This window comes from Xiphias gladius, chromosome 8 (assembly GCF_016859285.1).
Source record: "Xiphias gladius isolate SHS-SW01 ecotype Sanya breed wild chromosome 8, ASM1685928v1, whole genome shotgun sequence".
Taxonomy (NCBI): domain Eukaryota; kingdom Metazoa; phylum Chordata; class Actinopteri; order Istiophoriformes; family Xiphiidae; genus Xiphias; species Xiphias gladius.
In genome coordinates this window covers 30,399,204-30,420,490 of record NC_053407.1, presented here as the reverse complement: position 1 = coordinate 30,420,490, position 21,287 = coordinate 30,399,204, and the positions used below count along the sequence as shown (strand labels likewise).

The 21,287-nt window shown below is 45.9% G+C and overlaps 1 protein-coding gene across 1 annotated transcript in view; it reads left to right on the top strand.

The window, feature by feature from the left end:
• Positions 1 to 6,372: 6,372 nt before the first annotated feature.
• The window catches only part of itga11b (integrin, alpha 11b), a 41,585-nt gene continuing 26,670 nt past the window's right edge, over positions 6,373 to 21,287 (top strand). Inside the window, exons 1-2 of the mRNA XM_040133219.1 lie at positions 6,373 to 6,421; positions 14,477 to 14,588. Of these exons, the coding sequence (XP_039989153.1) occupies positions 6,373 to 6,421; positions 14,477 to 14,588 (161 nt within the window). The remainder of the gene's footprint in view (positions 6,422 to 14,476; positions 14,589 to 21,287) is intronic.

Sequence of the window (21,287 nt, the reverse complement as noted above, 5' to 3'; positions counted from 1 at the left end):
GGCGTTCCAGTAGAATGTCATTCATCTCACGCTAACAAACACAAGCAAGAGCGGCAGGTGGAGACAGGTAGCGCTTCGAGGCTCAAAGGAATATTCCACCCAGGGGAGAGTGCTACTTTTCATCTGCTCTCGTTCTTCAACCACACTAAGTTTTACTGGCAGATTAAACCGACGTTCCAGTCCTCAGGTCCAGAGGCTCTGTGTGCTGGAAAACACTTTTCCTGAGAGGAGGTTTGGTGGTTTTTTTTGGCTTTGAAAGTTTAGTGAGGGAGATAGAAAGAGGAGGCCGTGACATGCAACAAAGCTTCCCAGTCAGAGTAAAAGCAGGGATGCCATGAAGGCAGGGGCAGAGGTTTTGCCGACGGCACGATCTCCTCCAGCTCCACAAAATAAAACAGACGTGCCAGCCTGTGAGATATTTAGTGGTTACCTCATGAAAAACTATTAGATGTCCCACATCGTGTCCCACCCCAACAAGCCCACAGTGCTGTGTCACTGTGACGTCACTTAACAGGGCGAAAGAGCAGTAATAGAGGCGGTAGCTTTAACGGGTCGTGTCTCAACTCGAAATCCAGAAAACACTACTATGAAAATCTGGCCAGCTGTTAACACTGCAGTACAAGCGAAGGGGGTCATTTATGATCCAGTACGAGACAGTCAAGTGTACGAACAGTGTTTGGAGTAAACACACGTGCAGTGGAGAAGCCATTTAACGCCGTCAGTCTGTCCCGATGCCGAGCTCGACTGGAAGTCTCCTCAGGCCGGGACACCGGGCCATCTGGGAACACTTAACCAGCGTCTGTAGCTGTAAACCAGGCCAGCTCTGCCCAGCACCAAACCAGATACAGTATTCACGGCAATGACTTTCATTCTTTTCTAAACTGAAACTGAAAGATCAGCGCGAGCAGACCAAATCCACACGGCTTTCTACAGCATCGTGGCGTGCAAGCAGCACTTCAGGAACAATGCTCCAGCAACAAGTACATGCCACTAACAAATCTCATAACAAACAAAGCAAATGGGATTGAAAAGGGAAAACTTAAACTGCCTTAACGATGACGATGACTAAGGACCACTCTACTCTATAATATACAACAAATGAAAAAGACATGAGCCAAGTTTTACGGTGCTAGCAAGTTCTGTTCACTCGGGATGTTTGCTGCAGATTTCCTCTCAGCGTAAACCACCTCAAATGGCTCAGTCTCTCGGCAAGATATTGTACAGTAGCCAGCTGGGCCCAGTCTGTGACCTGTGTTCAACTATTGTGAAACAGGTGAATGGTCCGTCAAACCCTTTCTTCCAGCCACCAGGAACGGTTAACGTATGAGGCTGATGATGATGAGGAAGGGGTCGAGTTTCTCAGTGAAGGAGCGGCCAGTAACGTAGTAGACAAGAGCTGCAGCATCTGCATCATAACAGGAGAGCAGACCTTCCTTACGATCCACAAACACCCCCACCTTCTCAGGCTGAGACTTTACCGAGAGACGAACTGGGGGGGCCAGCAGGGGCTTTGTCCAGTATCCATTCTGGGGCCTCCTCAACCCCAGTCCGTCTTTTCTTTAACCTCAAAGCTCAAAGCTCTCTGGATTGTTCTGGACCCTCACCAGCTCGGCCTTATCCAGCACCTTCTTCATCTCTTAGGTCACGTCTTGACCGAGCACCTCCTCCAGTTGAGCCGCAGAGAGCCGCTCCTTCCCCTCTTCCAGCCCTTTGACGATGCCTTCAGCCTGTTCCCTCTGATCGCCTCACTGATCTTGTCGAGGCCTCTCTCGACAGACTCCTTCAGAGTCTGTTCGATCCCCTCAGTCCTCAGTCGTCTCTTCTGGATCATCTGTTGAATTTCAGCCTCTTCTTTCCTTCATATTCTTCTCTCAGAGGAACCAAGTCCCGTTTCTTCTGGTCCAAAATAATCCGGTTTATACAGACACGCATCAGTCGGACCAAGCAGGACTTCAGGATCTGTAGTTTGGCTCTGGTTCAGACTTCGCAGGAAGCTTCTGCCGGTTTGGCAGCTGGTCGCTCTGAGCCGCTGCCTGACTTCCGCTGAGCTTCCTGTCAGGCCTCAGCCGGAGATCGAAGTTTCCGCAGAAGTTGCGTCCACGTGGTGTGGTGACCGGATCAGTGGACGCATTCAGACATCAGAGCGCAGGCCGCTGGCAGCAGGCGTGTCCACACTCTGGCAACAAGAGTCACAGTTCAGTAACGCTGCACTTGAATTAAAATCCAATACGTGTCAGGGTGAAATGAAAGAGCTGAGGTTTTGCGATAATGCCGGTTGTGGAAACAGAGTAAAAATCATCAGCTGAACGCACCAGAGGTTCTGTTGTGGAGGATTTATCTTAATTCGTTTTCTTTAAAGGACAAACAGAGAGACCGTTCTGTTCAGTTCTTTATCTGACAATAAGTAATTGAAGTTCTGCTTCTTCTCCAGTGTTGCTTGGCCTCTTACTGCAGCCCTGTAGTTTTTATCAGCTTTCAGGCCTTTTAGTTTCTCTGTGATTAAGATTCATTTAATCTGGCGGACGGAGCTCATGGATCACACTGTTGAAAACACACGGTGTCTCTGGGGCCTTTTTTTAGCCCCCACCCATCATCCTCTGAGTCCAAACTTCGGCTCACCATTTTATTTAGTTTGAAACAAGAGGATCCGGCTTCGTGAAGAAACGGTTAAAGGTGCATAGGAATGCGCAGTGTGTGTGGACGTATGCGCCAGGTGACGTCACAGGGCGGGAACTCGTGGAGATACTTGAGAGGAAAATGAGTGGCGGACTGATAACAGCAGGGATCCGATGTAATGCGGCTTTACCGTATACATTCCTGTAGCTATCAGGACCACTGTTATTATTATGACTAATATCTCAGTATTTCTTCACCGTTCTCAAAATTCAGGAAAGCAACATCCCGACTCCGTTTGACACATGGGGCGGATCCAGGGTCGGAGAGAACAGGGCGTGAAGCGCTCTGAGACGTTTATTTAGAGCCGTGCTGATGAAATGAAACGTATTTGTGTCCTCTGTGACGAACGTGTCATTTTTCCAGCGTTTAGCAGAAGTTGTTGTGTCAGGAAATGAAACGACTCTGCTCAGACGCTCAGGGATTTTCATTGCAGCGGTATTCTTAGTCTCCAGCCTGGTTATTAGTGTCCTGGTTAAAATGATCTCAGAGCTGTTTATTCTCTTGGCTGTCATGTTTTTGTCACTCCGCCTCTGAGTGTCTCACTTTCCTCGCGTTCATTTTCTTTCTTTGTTTGGGTCTGGGAAGGATGTGACTTGACTTGTGGGGAATAAAAGTGTTACCCATGACAGGAATCGATCATTTATGCTTCCCCTACACATTTATCATCAGAAGATTTTTTTTTTTTGGAAAACATTATTTTGTTCAAGTGGTTAAATCTTTAAAAATGTCCTTGTTTTCCAGACAGAATCCGACTAATTCCAGACCAACTTGCTCACAATTGGCTCCTCATGGCCAGTTTGCAGCGTTTGAATTGAAACACCATAACTGTGAGGACTTCACTCACATTCGCTTTCAACAATGCAGCTTTTAAAGCCACATTTAGACATTATGTGAAATATACTCGTTACTGGGCAGATATGAGGGTGGCGTTTCATTTAACTCTTGGTAAGAAGGCAAATACGGATATTTATCTGTGACAGGACACACACGAAGCAGTCGTTTCATTTTTCTTTTTTCTATTGTGGCTATCTCCACGAAATGGCTGCTGGTTTGAACTTATGTTGAACATATGTGCTGAAAAGGATTTTGCATTTTTGAACAGTTTTGAAAACACAAAACGTGCGAAGGCAAATGAAAGAGAGTTCTGGTGTTTGTGTCCCGTATCGTCAGAACAAGACTTGTGTTCCTAAAAACAGGCATTAAATGGATGGAGAATAAATGAACGTGGGAGCTTTATGATGTGAGTCTAAAGGAATCAATATTTATCTAATATGTAATATCTATAAAATTAACGTTCTGACAGCTGCTGATCCTCATGTATTCATCTCTGTGTAGGTCCAAGACTAAACGTTCTGCACTCACAAAGGTAGAAAAGTGGATATCCGCTCTTTATAAAGCCACATGTAGTTCACACACTTCTGTCTCCATCCGTCTCAGTTATTGAAAGGGTGCATGTGTGCACAGGCATCTGCACGTGACAGCAGAGTGTTAGGCCAGTTATCCACTGGAAGATCTGAATCCTTCAAGATTAAAGTCTTCAGCTTTGTTTTCTCTTTTTGTGCAAAAGGTCGAGAGAAATCATCTGTTGCTCCGTGTGAGAAACCAGCTGGCGAGAGGACAGGTCGGCTCCCACCTGTCCCTGGGTCTGTCCCTGGGTCTGTCTGTATGTACAGGACGTATGTTGGACGGTAAACGGGTGTTGTGTTCACTGACCCTGAGGCAGATTTTAAAGGCTTTTTTATCGTCTGTTTCACTTTAACTCGGCTGCTTTGACTCTGAGTTTCCACTTGTTATTTCCAGCAGAGTGACAGCAGCCTGCTGCCGTCCAGCTCGCTGCACGGCGGTATCTTTTTATTGACGGGGGAGGGAACGTGTGTGTGTGTGTGTGTGTGTGTGTGTGTCTCTCTGTGTGTGTCTCTCTGTGTGCGTGTGTGTGTGTGTGTGTGTGAGCATGCCTGTATTAATGACATTGTGGAAACATATAACGTGTTGGTAAAGTGCGGGGACTCGTCCCATCTGGGGACGAGACTCTGGTCCTCACCAGGTAAACCATTAAAGTTTGACGTTGTACTAAATCCTCTCCTTCTCTTTCTCTCTCAGGGAGAGATGTTCAGACCGATCCACCTCTCACGTCTGTCAGTAAATACGAAGCTACACCCAGCAGCTGCTTAGCTTAGCTTAGTTTAGCTTAGCGGAAAGTCTGGGATCAGGGGGAAACACTTAGCCTGGCTCTGTCTGAAGGGATCTGTCTACCAGCACCTCTGCAGCTCACTGACTAACGTGTTACATCTCGTTTGTTTGATCCGTACAAAAACCGAAGTGTGTGAAGGACAGTTTGCGGTTTCTGGGCTGGGCTTATGTGGCGGACTGTTTCTCGGTTCTGAGCTGTTGTCAGGCAACCAGCGGAGACCCCAGGCAGACGCTGGCTGTGGCAGGTGAAGGCTACAGATCATGAGGATGGGAAAACTAGCGCTACGATCTGCATCTTGGATCGACTTCTGACTTCTTCACTTCCGTTACCAGCTCAGACTGAAAAAACGTCGCCCAGTCTTAAAAGTTGGCCAGTTTCATTCATATCAGTCCCTCAAATCTCCTGTTTCATCAGTATAATTAGGTAAACTCGGAACCGCAGTTACAATAAGGAAAAATCTGAAAACGGACTCACACGACAAAATAAAAGTCATTTAGATAATGTTTAATAAAATGATGAAAGCTTCAAGTCTTACCGAGCTATGACGGTAATATTAATTGGAATAGGAAAAAAGGTTTTAACGTAGTTGTAATAAAGTGAAGTGATCAGTTCTCAGTCATTGCAGTGCGTGAGCTAAGATTCCCGACCTCAGCGCTCTGCCAGTCTCAGTCATCAGGTGACAGAATACAGCCGCACTTCTGGTGGGTGGCTCAAATGATCACGGCCCACCCAAAACTACTTCTGCCTGCGCAGTTACAACTGGGAGGAAATCCGCTCAGCTGGGCAGCGCTGATCCCGGGGTTCGGAGCCAGCCGACAAAACGCACGAGAAAACCGGATCAAGTGTGAATGAGTCTGAGTGCTGGTCGCAACTTTCACCTGTACGATGGAAACATCGTCCAGGGGTTTCTGTTAGGTTACACCGAGGAGGTTGTCGGGAGAAAAAAGTGAAATACAGAGCGAGGAAAAGCAGCTCCTCGCACCTCGTGGCTCCATAGTCCCGTTCTTCACTCACCACGAGTAAACCCGGGATGTTTTAAACGTTTCTACCACTACACTGCTCTGTGTTATAAAGTGTTTATTGACTGGATACCTGTTACTCAGGAATCCCAGCGCTCCTCAGTAACCTTCTCCTCAGGATTATTGGACAGATGTTCACATCTGGTATTCGGCGCGATCACAGACACGCAAATGGAGGCATTTCCTGTTTGTGCACTGATTGGGACATTAAAGCTCCTGAAAAGGGAAGGTGAAGTTTAAAGCTCTTTAAAATCCAGAGATCTGAGTGTGTGTGTGTGTGTGTGTGTGCGCATTAGAGCAGACAAATGAGGCAGGAGGAGGTGTGTTTCCTGCGCTCCTCCTCCTCCTCCTCCTCCTCCTCCTCCTCCTCCACCTCCTCTCTCCTTCACACAACAGAGCAGCAGAGTTCAGAATCGACCCTCCACAAACACACACACACTCACACGCCGTCTGTCTCTTTCACTACCTCTCTTTCAAAACACACTCATGGATTATTACCACCTTCTGCTGCTGTGGACCTGCAGCCTCCTGCCAGGTGAGCGGGCGAACGAGCAACACACAACACAGCACAGATCAGAGAGAGAGAGAGCGCTGAGAGGATGAGTGTGTTCATGTCAAGCACGCAGGTGCTGCTGATGATGGATTGTCGCATCCGTGTGAGTTTAAAGTCTCTTCATTAGAGCGTCTTATTGGGCCACCCGTTGCCCTGGCGATAGATAGATTACAGTTTGCAGGGTGCAGATCCAGCTCTGTGACTTCAAAGGTGCACAGAGGTTGACGTCTGTACCTAAAGCAGATGTTTCGTGGGACCTTCGGGTGCCGATATCGGGCCTTTTTCACACTCGAAGCGACGCGGAGCTTCCCGACAGACTAAACAGAAATGGAAACTTTTCATTTTCAACCCGTGTCTCTTTAAATTTGGCCTTTTTCTGCTTGAAACTGCAAACTGGTCGTTGCCAGGATGGCTTCTCTTGCAACACCTGGAACTTTCCGAAGGCTACATTTTTTCTACCCAAACGTTTTTTTTTTTTAAATGGCTTTTGGAGTCAGGTCAATCATCCGGTGTATTTATTACAAGTCCACCGGATTGCCTTATCTCGATTTGGCACGTCCCGTTAGAGTTGCAGCGCGGGCGGCACTTGCAAGGGTATAAAGCTTCACTGACAAGCATTTGTTTTTGGAAAGGGACTGTGTATCTGAGATCTGAGGGCGTTTTTTTTTTCCCTTCTGGAGAGACTTTTAAATCAGAGCATGTGGGTTTGTTCAGTGGAATCTTAAGCATTACTCAACATTTATTAGCCTCTATGAGACTCTGTAGTATGAGTCTAAAGCTAAAACTCTGTACAGCTAACTTGGATAGGCCTTGTCATCAATACTAGTGGAGGAGCTGTCACTTGTAGTGCTGTAATGTGATGTTTTGAGCGGAAAGCGGGTGGAAAAGGAAAGGAAAAGCTTCTGAGTCAAACAGCACCGGTGAAGAACATCCGCGGTTTCTTTTTCACCGTTCAGATTGAATATTCAATCAGCAAATATTTCATACATAAGACTAAAAGCCCAGGAGTCGTCTCCCAGAGGCTACGGCGTTCGTTACACCCGACAGTATGAAAGCGTTGCGGGATGAGCAACGTGACGAGGAGGGTGGAAGCTCACTCGTAGCCTTGGAACCAGTAGGTGACAAAACAATCTCGAGTCAAGGTCCGCTTGCTTCTCCTGGAACCTTCGGCTGTATCACATGGTCCTCATCGGGTCGTTGTGACCTCAGTAGACCTAGAGGTGAGACCGTTCAACATCTGAATCTGTGAAGCTTCTCAGTCATCCAGCTGGACTTGCTCGAGGTTCCTGGGGACGTTTCACCTCTCAGCTGAAAGGCTTCTAAGCTTGTATAGCGTCCAAAATGTCTACGGTTCATCCCCTTGGGGAGCAGGGATGTGTTCAGGGAAGTTAACGATAATCTGTGAATTGAGATTAGTATGCTGAAATAGAGCAAGGTTGCATGAAGAGTCGCCCGACCACGTCTACAGCCAAATGTGTTTATAGCTGTAGCAAACGGCCACACTGTGTAGTTTGTTCACATGTTTTGAGCTAAAATACAGATGAGCATGCAACAGTAAGTGAAGGCATCACCGTTAACTTCAGTGCTGACCGGTACAGGATCTTTGAGGCTGATACTCATGTTGATACATCGGCCCGTGTTAATGTTCTTGAGACAGATGGTTGCACATTTGTTCTTCCCACAACTGTGACCCAGAGATATTCTGTGCAGGGTATTTCACGGGTGAAAAAGAAACTTGTCACTACTCTCTGGGAGGCAGCCTGGTACACGGCACACCGATCGGCCACAACATTAAAACCAGTTACCGGTTTCACGCGCTGAGCGGTGTCTATGCAGGTCTCTTCCCAAAGACATCCCCGGTGGAGTACTCCGATGACGCCACCCGCGTTTAAATACTTCTTTCTCTAATATGGCGGTTGTAGAGGAAAAGCTGGCGCATCACCGAAAGCGCTGGGACGCCGCGAATACTCACACCAAACGTCATGGAACTTCCAGCCATGTTTTATTCATACGGCATTTACGGGCACTTTGCCCAGGTGGAAATCGAGTTGAACAGTTTGACAATCACTCGATGACGGTAAGATGGAACCGTTAATTCTGTTCCAAATTTCATGACAGTCTGGTAAATAGCTGTTGTAATATCTCAGGACAAAAGTGGTGGACGGGCAGCTGACGTCTCCATCTTCACGCTCTGCTTCCAGCACAGCACAACTGTGTAAATTCACAAATCCCACCGCTTCAGTCCCAGCGGATGAACTCGGAGACCACTTTCCTGTTTCCCTCTGATTAAATTGTGTTTCCATACATTGAAGCTGAAGTATGATGATCCCGCTGGTCCCCTAAATTGAATCTGGCCAGAGTTTTGTGTGATGGCCGGGAGGTTCAGCCCGCGGGTCGGTGAGCTCCGGCCGTGAGGTGATGAGGCTGAAGTGGTTTTCGTGGCACGTTGTGGCTTTTAGGCCGATCGTTAAACTCACACAGCAACACATCAGTCAAGATGTTGTTGTTGTTGCTTGTCATTTTGCGGCCGGTAACACCCCACAGCAAGGCATCGGTTACCGCCTGCCTGGCTCAGGCTAAAACACACGAGCTTCTACCCTGCACTCCGTCCGATACCGATGCCTCGCGACTGTTTGCATTTGGCTGAAGCTCCTCGAAGTCCCAGACGGGTGGGGTTAATCACATCTGGAAACAGGCTGTGAATACCAGCAAACTGCCTTTAAATGGACTCAAAAAGTGCCCGGGACAGTCCGTGCACCCTCTCTTGTATTAAACTCTACCCATGTGAAACTTCACTCTTACAACTCAAAGCATTATAGGAATATTGCTTGGCTGTCCTGCTGCTGGCTTGTCAGCCCAGCAGCATTTCACAGAAACCACAGACACGCACAGTGGTTTTATTTTATTTGTAATGAAGAAGAAGCTCTGCTTCAGGCACAGAACACTCAGAGAACTTTTCTGATGCATAAAAAAGTTTTATATAACTAAAGAAAATAGAACAACTGCTTAATTTTTTTCAGCCAGTACTGGGGTAGCACCGCGCACGCTGGATGACGATCAAGCCGGTCCTCGATACGTGTCATCTTATGTAAGGAGAAAACGTTCACACCAAACGTCATTCAAAAAATTTGGAATTTCATGTGTCTAATTTGTCTATCTTTCCCACTGGGAAAGATAGACAAGGCACTGGGAAAGATAGACCCGATTGATTAGCAAGATATTTTTAAACGTCTGGATTTTTTAAGGGAGTTTGGCATGTAATGGCGTAAACCAGATGACAACAATCACACCCTGCGGCTTCTGCTGCAGACAGGTCAGAAAAACACTGCACAGACTGTCAGGGTTGTGACCTCTGACCTGTGCCGCGCGTGAGGAAGGTGAGGGGTTATCAGGCACTGGTCAACATGAGCGTCAGGCCACAGCGATGCTGAGCCAGTAGCGCCGTCTGCCTGACTGCTGGAGGAAGGGACAGACGCCACTTGGCTGCGAGCCGCTCGACGAAGGCTCTGTTCAGTAAATCAATCCCGTCTTTGACCTGATAAGTCTCCCGCATCTGATTCTGTTTCTCATCAAGCAAAATATTCTCTCTGTTGCTGCAGTAGCTACAGCTGGACATTAATCTGTTTTCAGTTATGAGAGCAGCTATGACACATCTGGAATAATCACCTTTGCATGAACACATACACACAGACAAAGTCGCAAAGTCTGCTCGGCTGTGTGAAAACTTTTAAAAAATGTGTCACCAGCGCCAGGTCGGATCATCCAGGTCAGTCAGCTCATACAGTGGCAGCGATAGGAGACTGTCAGACTTGGATCTGGATCTCGTATATCTGCTCTGCCAAGTCTCTTTTTGTCTCGTGCCAACTGCTCCCATAAATCGAACTGGTCCTTGGCTCAGCTCAGACAGGAGCAAATTCCTAGAGGCCAAGAGGAAACAAACACAACTTAAAGACGGAGACAATTTACCCATTATTCCTCTCTTTTCAAGGGCCTTTCATTTCTGTCCTCACCAGCCAAATTCATCATCGCTGCCTTGGCCGGCAAGCAAATCCAAACGGCCCGCTGAGTTTTCCTAGCGCTCAGGTCGTATACACAGCTGGAGGAGACAAACCGGAGCACTCAGGAAATACCTCAGCAGACAGGCAACAATCGCAACGTCAGAAGATCACGGTGGTGTCAGAGGATCAGAGAATGTCAGGAAATCAGTGTCCCGCTCAAGGCCATTAACGCAGAAGCACTTTCAGTTATGACGATCAAGGCTGATGAACTGAGACCGGATTTAATCGGTTGAGGCGCAAATGGCTGAAACAAAACAACACAAGATGAGTTAAAATGAAATAACTTGACATCAAATGAGAAGATATGAGCTGAGAACAAAATGAGATGCGATTAAAAAAAAACGTTGATTGAAACAAAGTGAGACAAACAGGTCTCGGCGTGAGATGAGATACAATGAGATGAGATTAGGCAAAGTCACACTAGAGAGATTAGACTGATTCACATTAACTCAGATCGGATCAATAGACATTACAGTACAGGGTATCCAAACCGATGAGATGAGATCAGATGAGATGAATTGAGATTACAAGAAAGGATATGACATACCACAAAGTTTAAGGGATTAAGTTTACATCAGACACGATAAGGTGACAGTACGCTGAGTTAGACAAAATGAGATGAGATCTGATGAGACTAAACAAGATTCAAATGAGACAAATTTAGATGAGATGAGATACATTAGGTTGGATCACATAGATCTAGTCATATGAATTAGGCCGTATTGGAGATGAGATGAAAAATTCTTCCAATGAATGTAGCTTAGATTAGAAGAGACGAGGTGAGATGAAAACCAAATCAGATAAAACCAGATGAGACTAAACAAGGAGAGCGAAACTGAGGACAACTTCTCTTAAAGTTTTTGCAAGATGAGTTGAAATGAGATGAGACAAGTTGGGATAAGACAAAATAATTTTAAATGAGATTAGAGGAATATTTAAGATCGCATGAAATGAAAATAGTCAAGATCAGGTGAGATGAGTTTGGTTCAGATAAAATGAGGAGTAAACCTTTAACAACTTTTTACAGAAAATATCAAATTATAATGAGAGATGAGATGAGACAAGTTGATCTAAGATCAGAAGAGTTGAGCTGGCATGAGAAGAGATGATACGAGATGAGATGAGATTGGATGAGACCTAACAAGATGAGACGCCTGGTGAGGCCACTTTTTTTTCATTTTCTAACTTGTGGTCCTCAGGGACATTTATCAGACTTCACACAGCTCCCTCCGGAGACACCGAAGGCTTTACGCTACCGTCTACACATATGCAGCTGTACCGCCCAACACCTGGAAACACACGCCGATGAGGAAAACCACTGGAGTTCTCCTTTAAGATTAAATGAAATCAAAGGAGGTAAATTAGGCTGGATACAAGACACTCAAAGAAAATACTGTAGAATGAAACTGGAAAAATCACTGGGGCAAACACCGAAACAAAGCTGACATTTAAAACTGTGTTTGGCAGAATTATGAGCAGGAACATCGAACATGGACGTCAGAGATTCAGTTTCCATCCATCCGTCCCTCCATTTTCTGCCGCTTATCCGGAGTCAGTCAGTGGTTGCATCAGGTTATGCGAGGTACTCCAAACGTCCCTCTTCCCAGCAACGCTCTCCAGCTCCTCCTGGGGGACCTGGAGGTCCTTTCCAGAAGTGTAGTCTCTCCAGTATGTTCTGGGTCCACCCGGGGCCTCTTACCAGTCGGACGTGCCCGGGAAAAAACCTCCAATGGGAGGTGCCCGGGAGGCATCCTGAACACATGCCCGAACCACATCAACTGGCTCCTTTCGATGCGGACGAGCATCCGTCTGTGTAGAAATAAACAGAAAACAATCAACAGAATAACAGCAGTGTCCAGATGTACCCCAGGAATAGATGAAACAGGTTATGGTCTCAGAAATGAAACGTGACGTGTCCTTGGTGTACTTTGTGTTTTTCTGTAGGATATAAACTTCTCTCCTCAGCTGCTCCACACTGAGCTCTTATTTCAGAGAGAATGACAGCTCCTGGAGCGCAGCTTGAGCTGAGGAGAAAAAGCTGAAAAAGTTGGAAGGTCACTGGAGCTCTGGGCACGAAACCACGAGGAATGAAAAATGAAGACACTGTTTTTTGACTTACCTCTCGGTATGCCACACAAAGAGTCATTGCCGTGATCTGAGGGGGGAAGAACGCCATGGATTTTCCTCGCTAACAATTGATCAATCTTATCCTCGTTTATTTGGATGATAAATATTAAATGTGACTTATTGCACTTCTGTTGAAGGGATGAAATCATCTCTTCCCTCCTTTCCCCAACTACTCACCATTTCCTGTCGTGGAAAATAAAGTTGGAAAAGAGCAGCGATGTCTTTTTCGTCATCCCGTATCATCTCGTTTTTTCGGCCTTGCAGCCCTCCATCCGTCCTCCTGTCAACTGACCTCCCGATAAAGACCTTAATTGAAACCAGAGGAAGCTCCGGAGCCGGTCGGTGCAGGAGACGGAGGATAGAGGAAGAGGAGGGGAGGTGTATGGGTACAGTGAGGAGCCTCTTCCCTCTGTGAAGCTCGTGAAGATGCCTGATTAATCTCAACACTTCCACGTGTCTAGTTTTGGACAGATTCCATTGGTGTCAACTTCCTGGTTAAAGTAACTCAAACTGAGGGAACATGACGATGGCTAAACTGGAGGGTCTGCAACTTCTACGCATCACGTCTCGGTTCTGACAGTTCAGTGTGGGTAAAGACAAACAGGTCGATGCTTCTCATTGTCTCTGAGTTCTAAGACGAAAACCGAAACGTGCCGGTTAACTGCAGATCACTCTGATCGATCACTCTGATCGATCTGGAGGCTGCAGTTTGTTGTTGTTGCTGTTCGCCCAAAACCGAACGTTAGAACCTTCCTGAAGGAGGATTTATTGCAGGACTGCCGGATCAGACTAGTTTCAGTTAAGCCGACCCAATAAACTGTAAGCTGAATGTCTGTGTGTGTAACTAACTAGCTAACTAGCTAACTAGCTAGTTACTGTGACTAATGAGATACTGTAGTTGACTAACCGACTAAGTGGCAAGCTGGATACCGTAGGTAAAGATGACTAGCTGTGAATAACATACATTGGTTAGTTAATTTGTGAAAATGTAAAAGGATCTGATTTCTGTTGAAGTTCGTTTGCTAGGCTGCAGGTCCCAGTCGGCAGGTCCAGTCATTCATCTGGCGATGCATTGTCAGTCTGGACCACTTCTTCAGCTATATGTATATCGGCCCGTTAACATTACCCAATCGGACAACGCGTTCCGACGACTCTGATTACTTCCATTATTTATAGCGCTGTTGATTTGGACTCCATGTTTTGGTTTGGCCGTTGTTTCGGGTTCTTTCATGCTGGAAGGTGTTTACAATATCATGTCCCTCCACATACCTGCGGGGAAGGACAAAACATCGGGACCACCTGTGTGTGATTTAGTATTTTCATTCTTCCTTTTTATGTGGGAAAGTGGAGGAGAAACAGAGTCTGGACTCCAGGCCAGACGGGCTCTTAGAGGAAAGTTTGAGTCCAGGAGATCTTTTAGTGATGAAGTGCAATTTACCTTTTGCAGAAGCCATTTTCCTTCCACATTCCTTGTCATCGTCGTCAGTTGGAGACTTTCCTACGTTTCTAAGACAGCGATAGAGTGATGGTGGAGTCATGTTTTCCAAGAGGACATGATCCTAATTTGATTTCTTGTTTATTTCATGCTCATATAGCTGTAGAAAAGAAAATGCGAACTAGAGCAGCTGGGAATCCAGTGGCTATTTAGCTTGACAAAGACAAAAAAACCCAACCAACCAGTGCTGTCTGTAGTGGCAATTCGTCTTGACTGGTCATACTGGGCAGCTTTCAATTTCAAAAGTGGACGTTGGTGAATCTTTCCTCGAGAAATACAGTTTCTGTAACAGCATCTTATGTCATGTTATGTCATGTTATGTCAGTGTTGAAATAACCGTCTTCTTCCGTGTTACAGATCCTCAGCTCTGTTTCAACTTCGACACAAAGAACTTCAAGATCTTCTCTGGTTCTAAAGAAACCCAGTTTGGATACACAGTCCAGCAACACGAGGCAGGAGGACGCCAGTGGTGAGAATCCCAGTTCCATAATCATCCACCAGATCCAGAAACCAGTCTGCACTGGTCTGTCTCCATTTATAAAACCCGATCTTTACTGTTCTGTCAACATCTGTAGAAACCAGTTTGTAATTCACATCCATGTCCGTCAAAGTTGAAAATGAAAGGCGGTGATTGATCCGGTGCCGGTGACCGGTAATAAAACGCCAGCTGGTGGCGGGGAACACACACTAACAACAGCCGCTTGAATTCAACAACAGGCAGAAAACGAACTCCCCAGTTAGAAAGGAACTCGTGCAGGACGATGGCTAAAGTTATGAACATGTAATCTTTCCATGTTTAACAGTGATAGAGTGGAATTTTAAAAATAACACCACGGTTGAGCTTCTACTTTCTGGCCACTGTTTGAGGTATCTGTGGGTCCCATTTCCAAAAGATAGATTTCAGCGAGACAACGGGTCTTAGGCTAAACGACTGAGCCGCACAAATGAGATATTACCCACTCGTTTTATTCAGATGGATCATGTCTGTCTGTCCGTCTGCTTTAGGATTTATTGGACACAGTGGCTTCGAAAAGCAAAGTTTCATGTCCTGGGAAAGCGAATCCCAGAAACCTTTTCCTGAAACGTTTCTGGGAACGGTGGTTGTTTGTTTCTGTCCTCCCTGAGTCGTGTGTCACTGAATCATGTTGAGATGTCAGGATCATGTCGGGATGACACATTTTCCACCCATGTGTCTCGTCAGTGCAACATACTTTCGGATAATATTCACAGTCCTTGCTGCTATAAATAACATCCTGCCGCTCCGAAGGATTTCATAATGTAGGTCTGATCCTGTGGTCTCATAGCTTATCGCTCTCTCTTTTTCTCTTATGCAAACTCAAATGCTCCTGTACGGTTTGTCCTTGGCATTTCACCGGTCTGCTGCGAGTGTTTGTCTGGTGTCTCATCCCTCATCTTTATTTTTCCAACCTGCATTTGGACTCTCAAATACCAGCGGACACAATCAACAGTGTGCTACCTGCTGCAGGGAAGATGAGACGAGATACGATGAAGTGAGATGAGACGAGATGAGTTTAAATTAAGTGATGATAAATAGAAGTGAGATGAGATAAAATAAGATGAAGTGAGATTAGATAAAACGAAGTGGGATGCGATGGGATAAAATGAAGTGAAGATACACAATGAAGTGAAATGACGAGATGAGATGAACCGAGATGAGATAGATGAAGTGAGATGAGATAAAATAAGATGAACTGAGATGAGATGGAACAAAATTAGGATAACGTCAGATGAGATACGATGAAGGAGAAATGAGGTGAGATAAAATTAGATAACACTGAAATTAGTCAGATGGTGCAAAACCTCCGTCTCATCCGGTCTGGTGTAACTCATCTTGTCTCATCTTTTCCCAGCATCACAGGAAACCTCAAGATGTAATGATTGTTAAAATGATGGTAAAATTATTATAAAGTAAAGTTTCCCTTGTAAATCCTAAAATGTGTTTCGTAAAACAATTATAATGGGAGTAGTCTCAGCTGAGCAGAAGGAGAGCGCAGGAATTAATTTAGAAATATAACTGCAAATCACAAGAACAGTGAGATTATTACATAGAAATGAAAAAATGAAGACAATAACGGGAACGGGCGGAATTACTGTTACCACAGCTGTGTACACATGTTGGACAGAGAAGCCAGATGTTTTGAAAGAAGACTAAGAAAGACTAATTCTTCTTGCAAAGACGCACAGATACACTGTCCGGATATTAGTTCCCCGGGGATTTCACAATAATTCACAACTTGATTCAGACGACTACGCCTTAGTTCTTTAGCCACCTGGGAAACAATGACGCACATGAAAGTGTCCCAGCCTGTACAAGAAGGGCACCAAACAAGTCAGGTCTGAGTGGCTCGTCGATCGGTCCGTAGGCGTAGAAGCAGGAGGAAATGAGCGCTGGACCGCCTTGGCGCCCTTGACCCCCGCACGGTCGCACTGTTGTCCGTCTTGCGTCCGTCTGCGGCTGCGGCTGCAGGTGAGCTTGCGCAACATTCCTGCTTCCCCGTGCTGCCCTTTTTATAACTTAATCTTGAAATCCTTCAGCCGTGTTGAAAACCTGAGCTCCTCCAGGATTAAAAAATCTCTCTGCCTTTGAAGTTTTAGGTAAATAAGTGGAAAGTATTTGTGTTGTCTTGCGGTGGATCTGGAAACCATGAGTTGCGGTTTGTTATTCCCCAGCCTCCCTCTGGGAAGCCCATCACTCCGCTCTCCCCGTGTGTGTTATTTCAAAGGGGGAACTGACATCCTCGTTCTGCAGGGTTGTGTTTTTCTGCCGAGCCTGGTCACATTTACATTTCAGGTGTTTGGCTGATGTGGGACGGACTCGCCGCCACGGAACAATCCTCGTCTTCCGTCGCTCGTTTTCTCTTTCATAACGATCGCAGCTCACGGGAAAAACTTTTGTACCGATAACCCCTCAGGGTCCTATGACCTTTGACTTTTGACCTGCTTTTTTTTTTTTTTAGTTGTAATGACTCTCAGCCAGTAATTTGTATGTTTAAAAGGACCAATTTTCAGGTTCACAGAACGTCCAGAGAAATGGGTTTTTTTTAAAGAATGCGCTCTTTCCGGTAAATAGGCTGCGTATAAAGACGTTCTTTTAGATTTGCGAGCATTTCCCTAAAACTGCTGTAACCCGTCAATCAATATTTTTTACATTAACAGTGGGTCAAATGACTACATGTAGGTGACAGGGGTCACTTGTAATGACGGACCCACAGCCCTGCAGCTCCCCTCAGCTCATCAAACAAGCTCTGATAAGGCCGCCGTCCGCTACCTGCTCGGCAGAGAACGGCAGACGGACCCAGTCAGAGACCAGCTGGTGAACACGGTGGAGCATTTAGCAGCTGAAGAGCCAGATGTTTCCCTCAGGTGCTGGTGGAGAACAAAAACCAGAGCTAAAAGAAGAGGGGGTACTGGACCTAGACTCATCAGGTGGACTCAGACATGACTAATAGGATGATCATGTTGAGCTGTGTCTGTTTGCCATTCCCTTTTAGGGTGATTGTGTCAGGGTTGTGTTTACAGCTGGTTTTAACTAGTCCCAAGTGGCCAAGAAAGGGGGTTTCAGCGAACTCTGAAACCCTGGAAGTTGTAATAATCTCACCCCTACTTTATTATCATATTACCACACAGAGGTGGTAATAAAAAAGGTCAAGATTGGCCAGAATATAATCAATCTAATCATCAACTCTGATGCTACGTGAGAAACAAAATACAATAATACGGCAAAAACCAAAGCTGGTGAAAAATTATTTGTTTTTCACTTTTGACATAATCAACACAAAAGTTTTCATGGTGAACTGACAGCTGCCTAAATCCACATCCAGCAAATACGGAGCCGTGTTTGCTGGACTCTGAGTCCAGTAATCGCCAGCTGGTCTCTAGCGGCCCCTGGCTAAGTTTTCGTCCAACTGTAGCACAAATTTTCATAGAATTTCAAAAAAAAAAAAAAAATGCTAAAAGAAAATGGGAATAAACGCATGATCCTGGCCGCTAAGTCGGTTGATGGAGATCAACAGCCGGTGGAGCGGATTCTCCGGGCGCTGCCGTTAAACCATCACAGAAGAAGGGGCCACGGCGAGATGAGGCTGTTAAAAGAAGCTCCAGTCAAGGCTCAGACGATGGAAAACCACGTTTAAAATGAGGAAATCTGGCATTTCTGTTTGTTTCATGTGCTAATGTGAGCTGCCGTTATTTTCTCTGGCTTCGGTGATTTCTTTTATCGACACACCAACAATTCCAACTCAGCCGTTTTTTTTTTTGTAAAATGAAAATGCTCATGAAACCAGGTTTGATGGAATCACACCTCCTGTCTGTACAGCACAGCTGCCTGCTGCTGCTGCTGGAGATAAAGAGACAGAGACCAAGACAGAAACGTTGCTGCCGGAAAACCAAAACAATGAGCTGAAAAATGCTAAAATGCCCCGTAGAGCTGGGGAAACAGTCAGGTGAATATTTTGGTTTTGTCATTACGAGCTTCCTGTTTTACATGACTCTAAGTCATTTGGGCCGCTATTCATATAAAATTCACATATATTGATTAATTCCACTTTATAGAGCTGCTTGAGCACTAAGATCTGTTAGTGTGTTAGTTTCACGGTTGGAGGAGGAAGTGTAAGTTTAGACACCGTGCGTTACATCAACGAAGGTCCTCACCTCACGAAGGTCCTGCTTTTATAAGTTCATATGTCAGTGTTTACAGCCTGTTGCGCAGACCGAGCGGTCAAAAAATCAGTAAACGTGGGTCTGTAAATGTCTTAACATTCACAATAAACAAACACAGAAGTTAATGATCTATCCAGCTAAACAACCACAACAATCCTGCAGAAAAATTCCAGACATGAAGTAACAGCTGCAGGCACAAATATAACTGAGTACAGGTTCTCGAAGAGAAACAGTTCAACTCACAGACAAGAAGAGAGCGTACTGTCAAACAAGCCGCAGATGTGGTGTGTGTGTGTGGAGATGCTAATTTAAATGAACAATTGACATTTCAAACTATGTGTGAATTGTACGTCTTACCTGCCAAAACCTGCGCTGAAGCTAAATGTGTGGGCTGCAAATCAAATCCACTGCATTTACATTGTCCTGAGTCACAGCTACAGCCACATCAAGAAAATAAATAAACCGACCGCAGAAAACATGACTAGAACTGCGGTAGACCTCCATTACTGAGCTGTGTGTGTTTGTCTGGTTGAAGATGTTGCTGTGGTCTGTTAGAGGTCAAAGCCGTTGACCTGCGTTGACCTCAGTTAAATCCGAGGTCGAACCTCCGGCGGTACATGTTTATGGAGCGGAGCCCAGTGTTTTAAAGTCCTCCAGCCTTCATGCCGCGATCTGTGTGTGTGTGTGTGTGTGGCTAAGTGACGGAGTGTGTTTGGTCTGCCTTCGGGTTTGTTCAGTGTTCAGTGATTGAACCAACGCTGCCGCCCTACAACCAAACAGCCGGAATAGCTGACAAAAGTCACCGATCAGTCTTTTTGTTTCTTGCTTCATTTTGTAGTTCAGTGTATTTTCATCAACCCGTAACTGGTCAAACTGAAGAAAAGGAAAAGGGGAAAGTCGTGTCCAGCTACATCATTAACACAAATCACCGGGTTTTGATCCCAGTCCCTCAGAATCAAAGACTGAGAGCTCCTTTCTACAGCCGCCATTTTGTGCCAGTGTTCATCAACGGCTGACTCCCAATGTCCGCCCATCGGATTTGCAGGCTGAGGCCTCGCAGACTTGCGTCATACGTACAGTGACGTGTTCAGCATCATGGCATAAAGTCTGCGAGGGCGTTGGACCTTGAGATGGGACAACCCTGTAACTCACCTCAGAGTAGTTCTCTGAACGGTACTGATATTAGCGACCAATGCAGGATCCTCAGACCAAAGGTGGACAAAAAAAACTACTTTTGCCTCCAGATTAAAACGAATCCAAATCATTTAGGATGCGATATCAAACCGCACGACATCAGTAACCTTGTGCAACAAAAATGAAAAATCAATGTCTTCAATTATTACGTCTTTTATATGTCCGTTATTTTTTATTTATTTTACATAACTTATTTTAAACATTAGTGTCAATTTTCCAAGTGAGGTCTGGTGAAGTCTGCACCCCAAGTCTGTGGACTCTCTTGAAGTCCACAGAAGCTCTGTTTGGGCCCCTTGCAGACTTGATGAGTTGTGGACTTCATCACGGACTTCCTGGGAACGGGGGCGTTCGATCCGCCACTTTGCAAGTGAGGTCCGGACATTCGGGCGTCCGCCCTCTCGACTCGTAGAATGAGGCCTCGTCGGCTTCGATCATATGTTCCGCAACACGTCTAAAGTGCACGTCGTGCGACAGGCAGCGCAGTGCGCTCGTAGATCGTAGACCTCAGTCAGTGTGAAGGATAAAATAACGAGGATCTTAAAACTGTTTTCAAACTCAGAGTCTACGTATGATACAGTTCTAAGAAAAATAACTCAAAAATAGATGCCTTCATGTTAATAAAGTTGTGTATATTGGTGGTTTGAGCTCCATCAGAGAAGAAGGAGCAGAGACCAGTGTCTCCGCCAACAGAAGCAGGGAATAGACCGAAACGTGTTTTTCAGAGAAGAATTAAGAAGAATACGCCCCTCTTCCCCATCACTGTTCTCTCTACCGCATCTAAAACCCACTGCTGAGTAATGCAGGTCCGCACCCGTTACAGGGCTTTTAAAAGGCATCATAGGAGGAGCGGGAAATTAGCACTTAAATGGCAAGTAGAGGTAGGAGAGGCAGGTTTACTCCTGAGGATTTACCAGAAAGCTAAATCCCAACACCTGTTCGGGAAACGATCAGCGTGATTGAGTGATGTGAGAGGATCGGGGCGGGTTTCCGTCTGCTGTGTGCTGCTGCAGGCTGCAGGATGTGGACTTGGTCCGTCTGCAGTTTGGGATGTGGTTTGTCAGCACCGCTCTCCGCTCGTTTGATGTGGACGGGACACGCATTAGCAGACTGAGGGTTAGTGCTTGACTATGGCATCTCCTCTGGTATGTGACTCAGCCCTCTTCCCAGAACCGCCGCCCAGGCCACATGTGGTGGTATTTACTCTGGTTAACACTAATAACCCGCTCGCTGTGCGACACTGTAGCTGCAGGATCTGTGTTAACACGGCCGCCGCTGATCACTCCAGCAGCTGCTG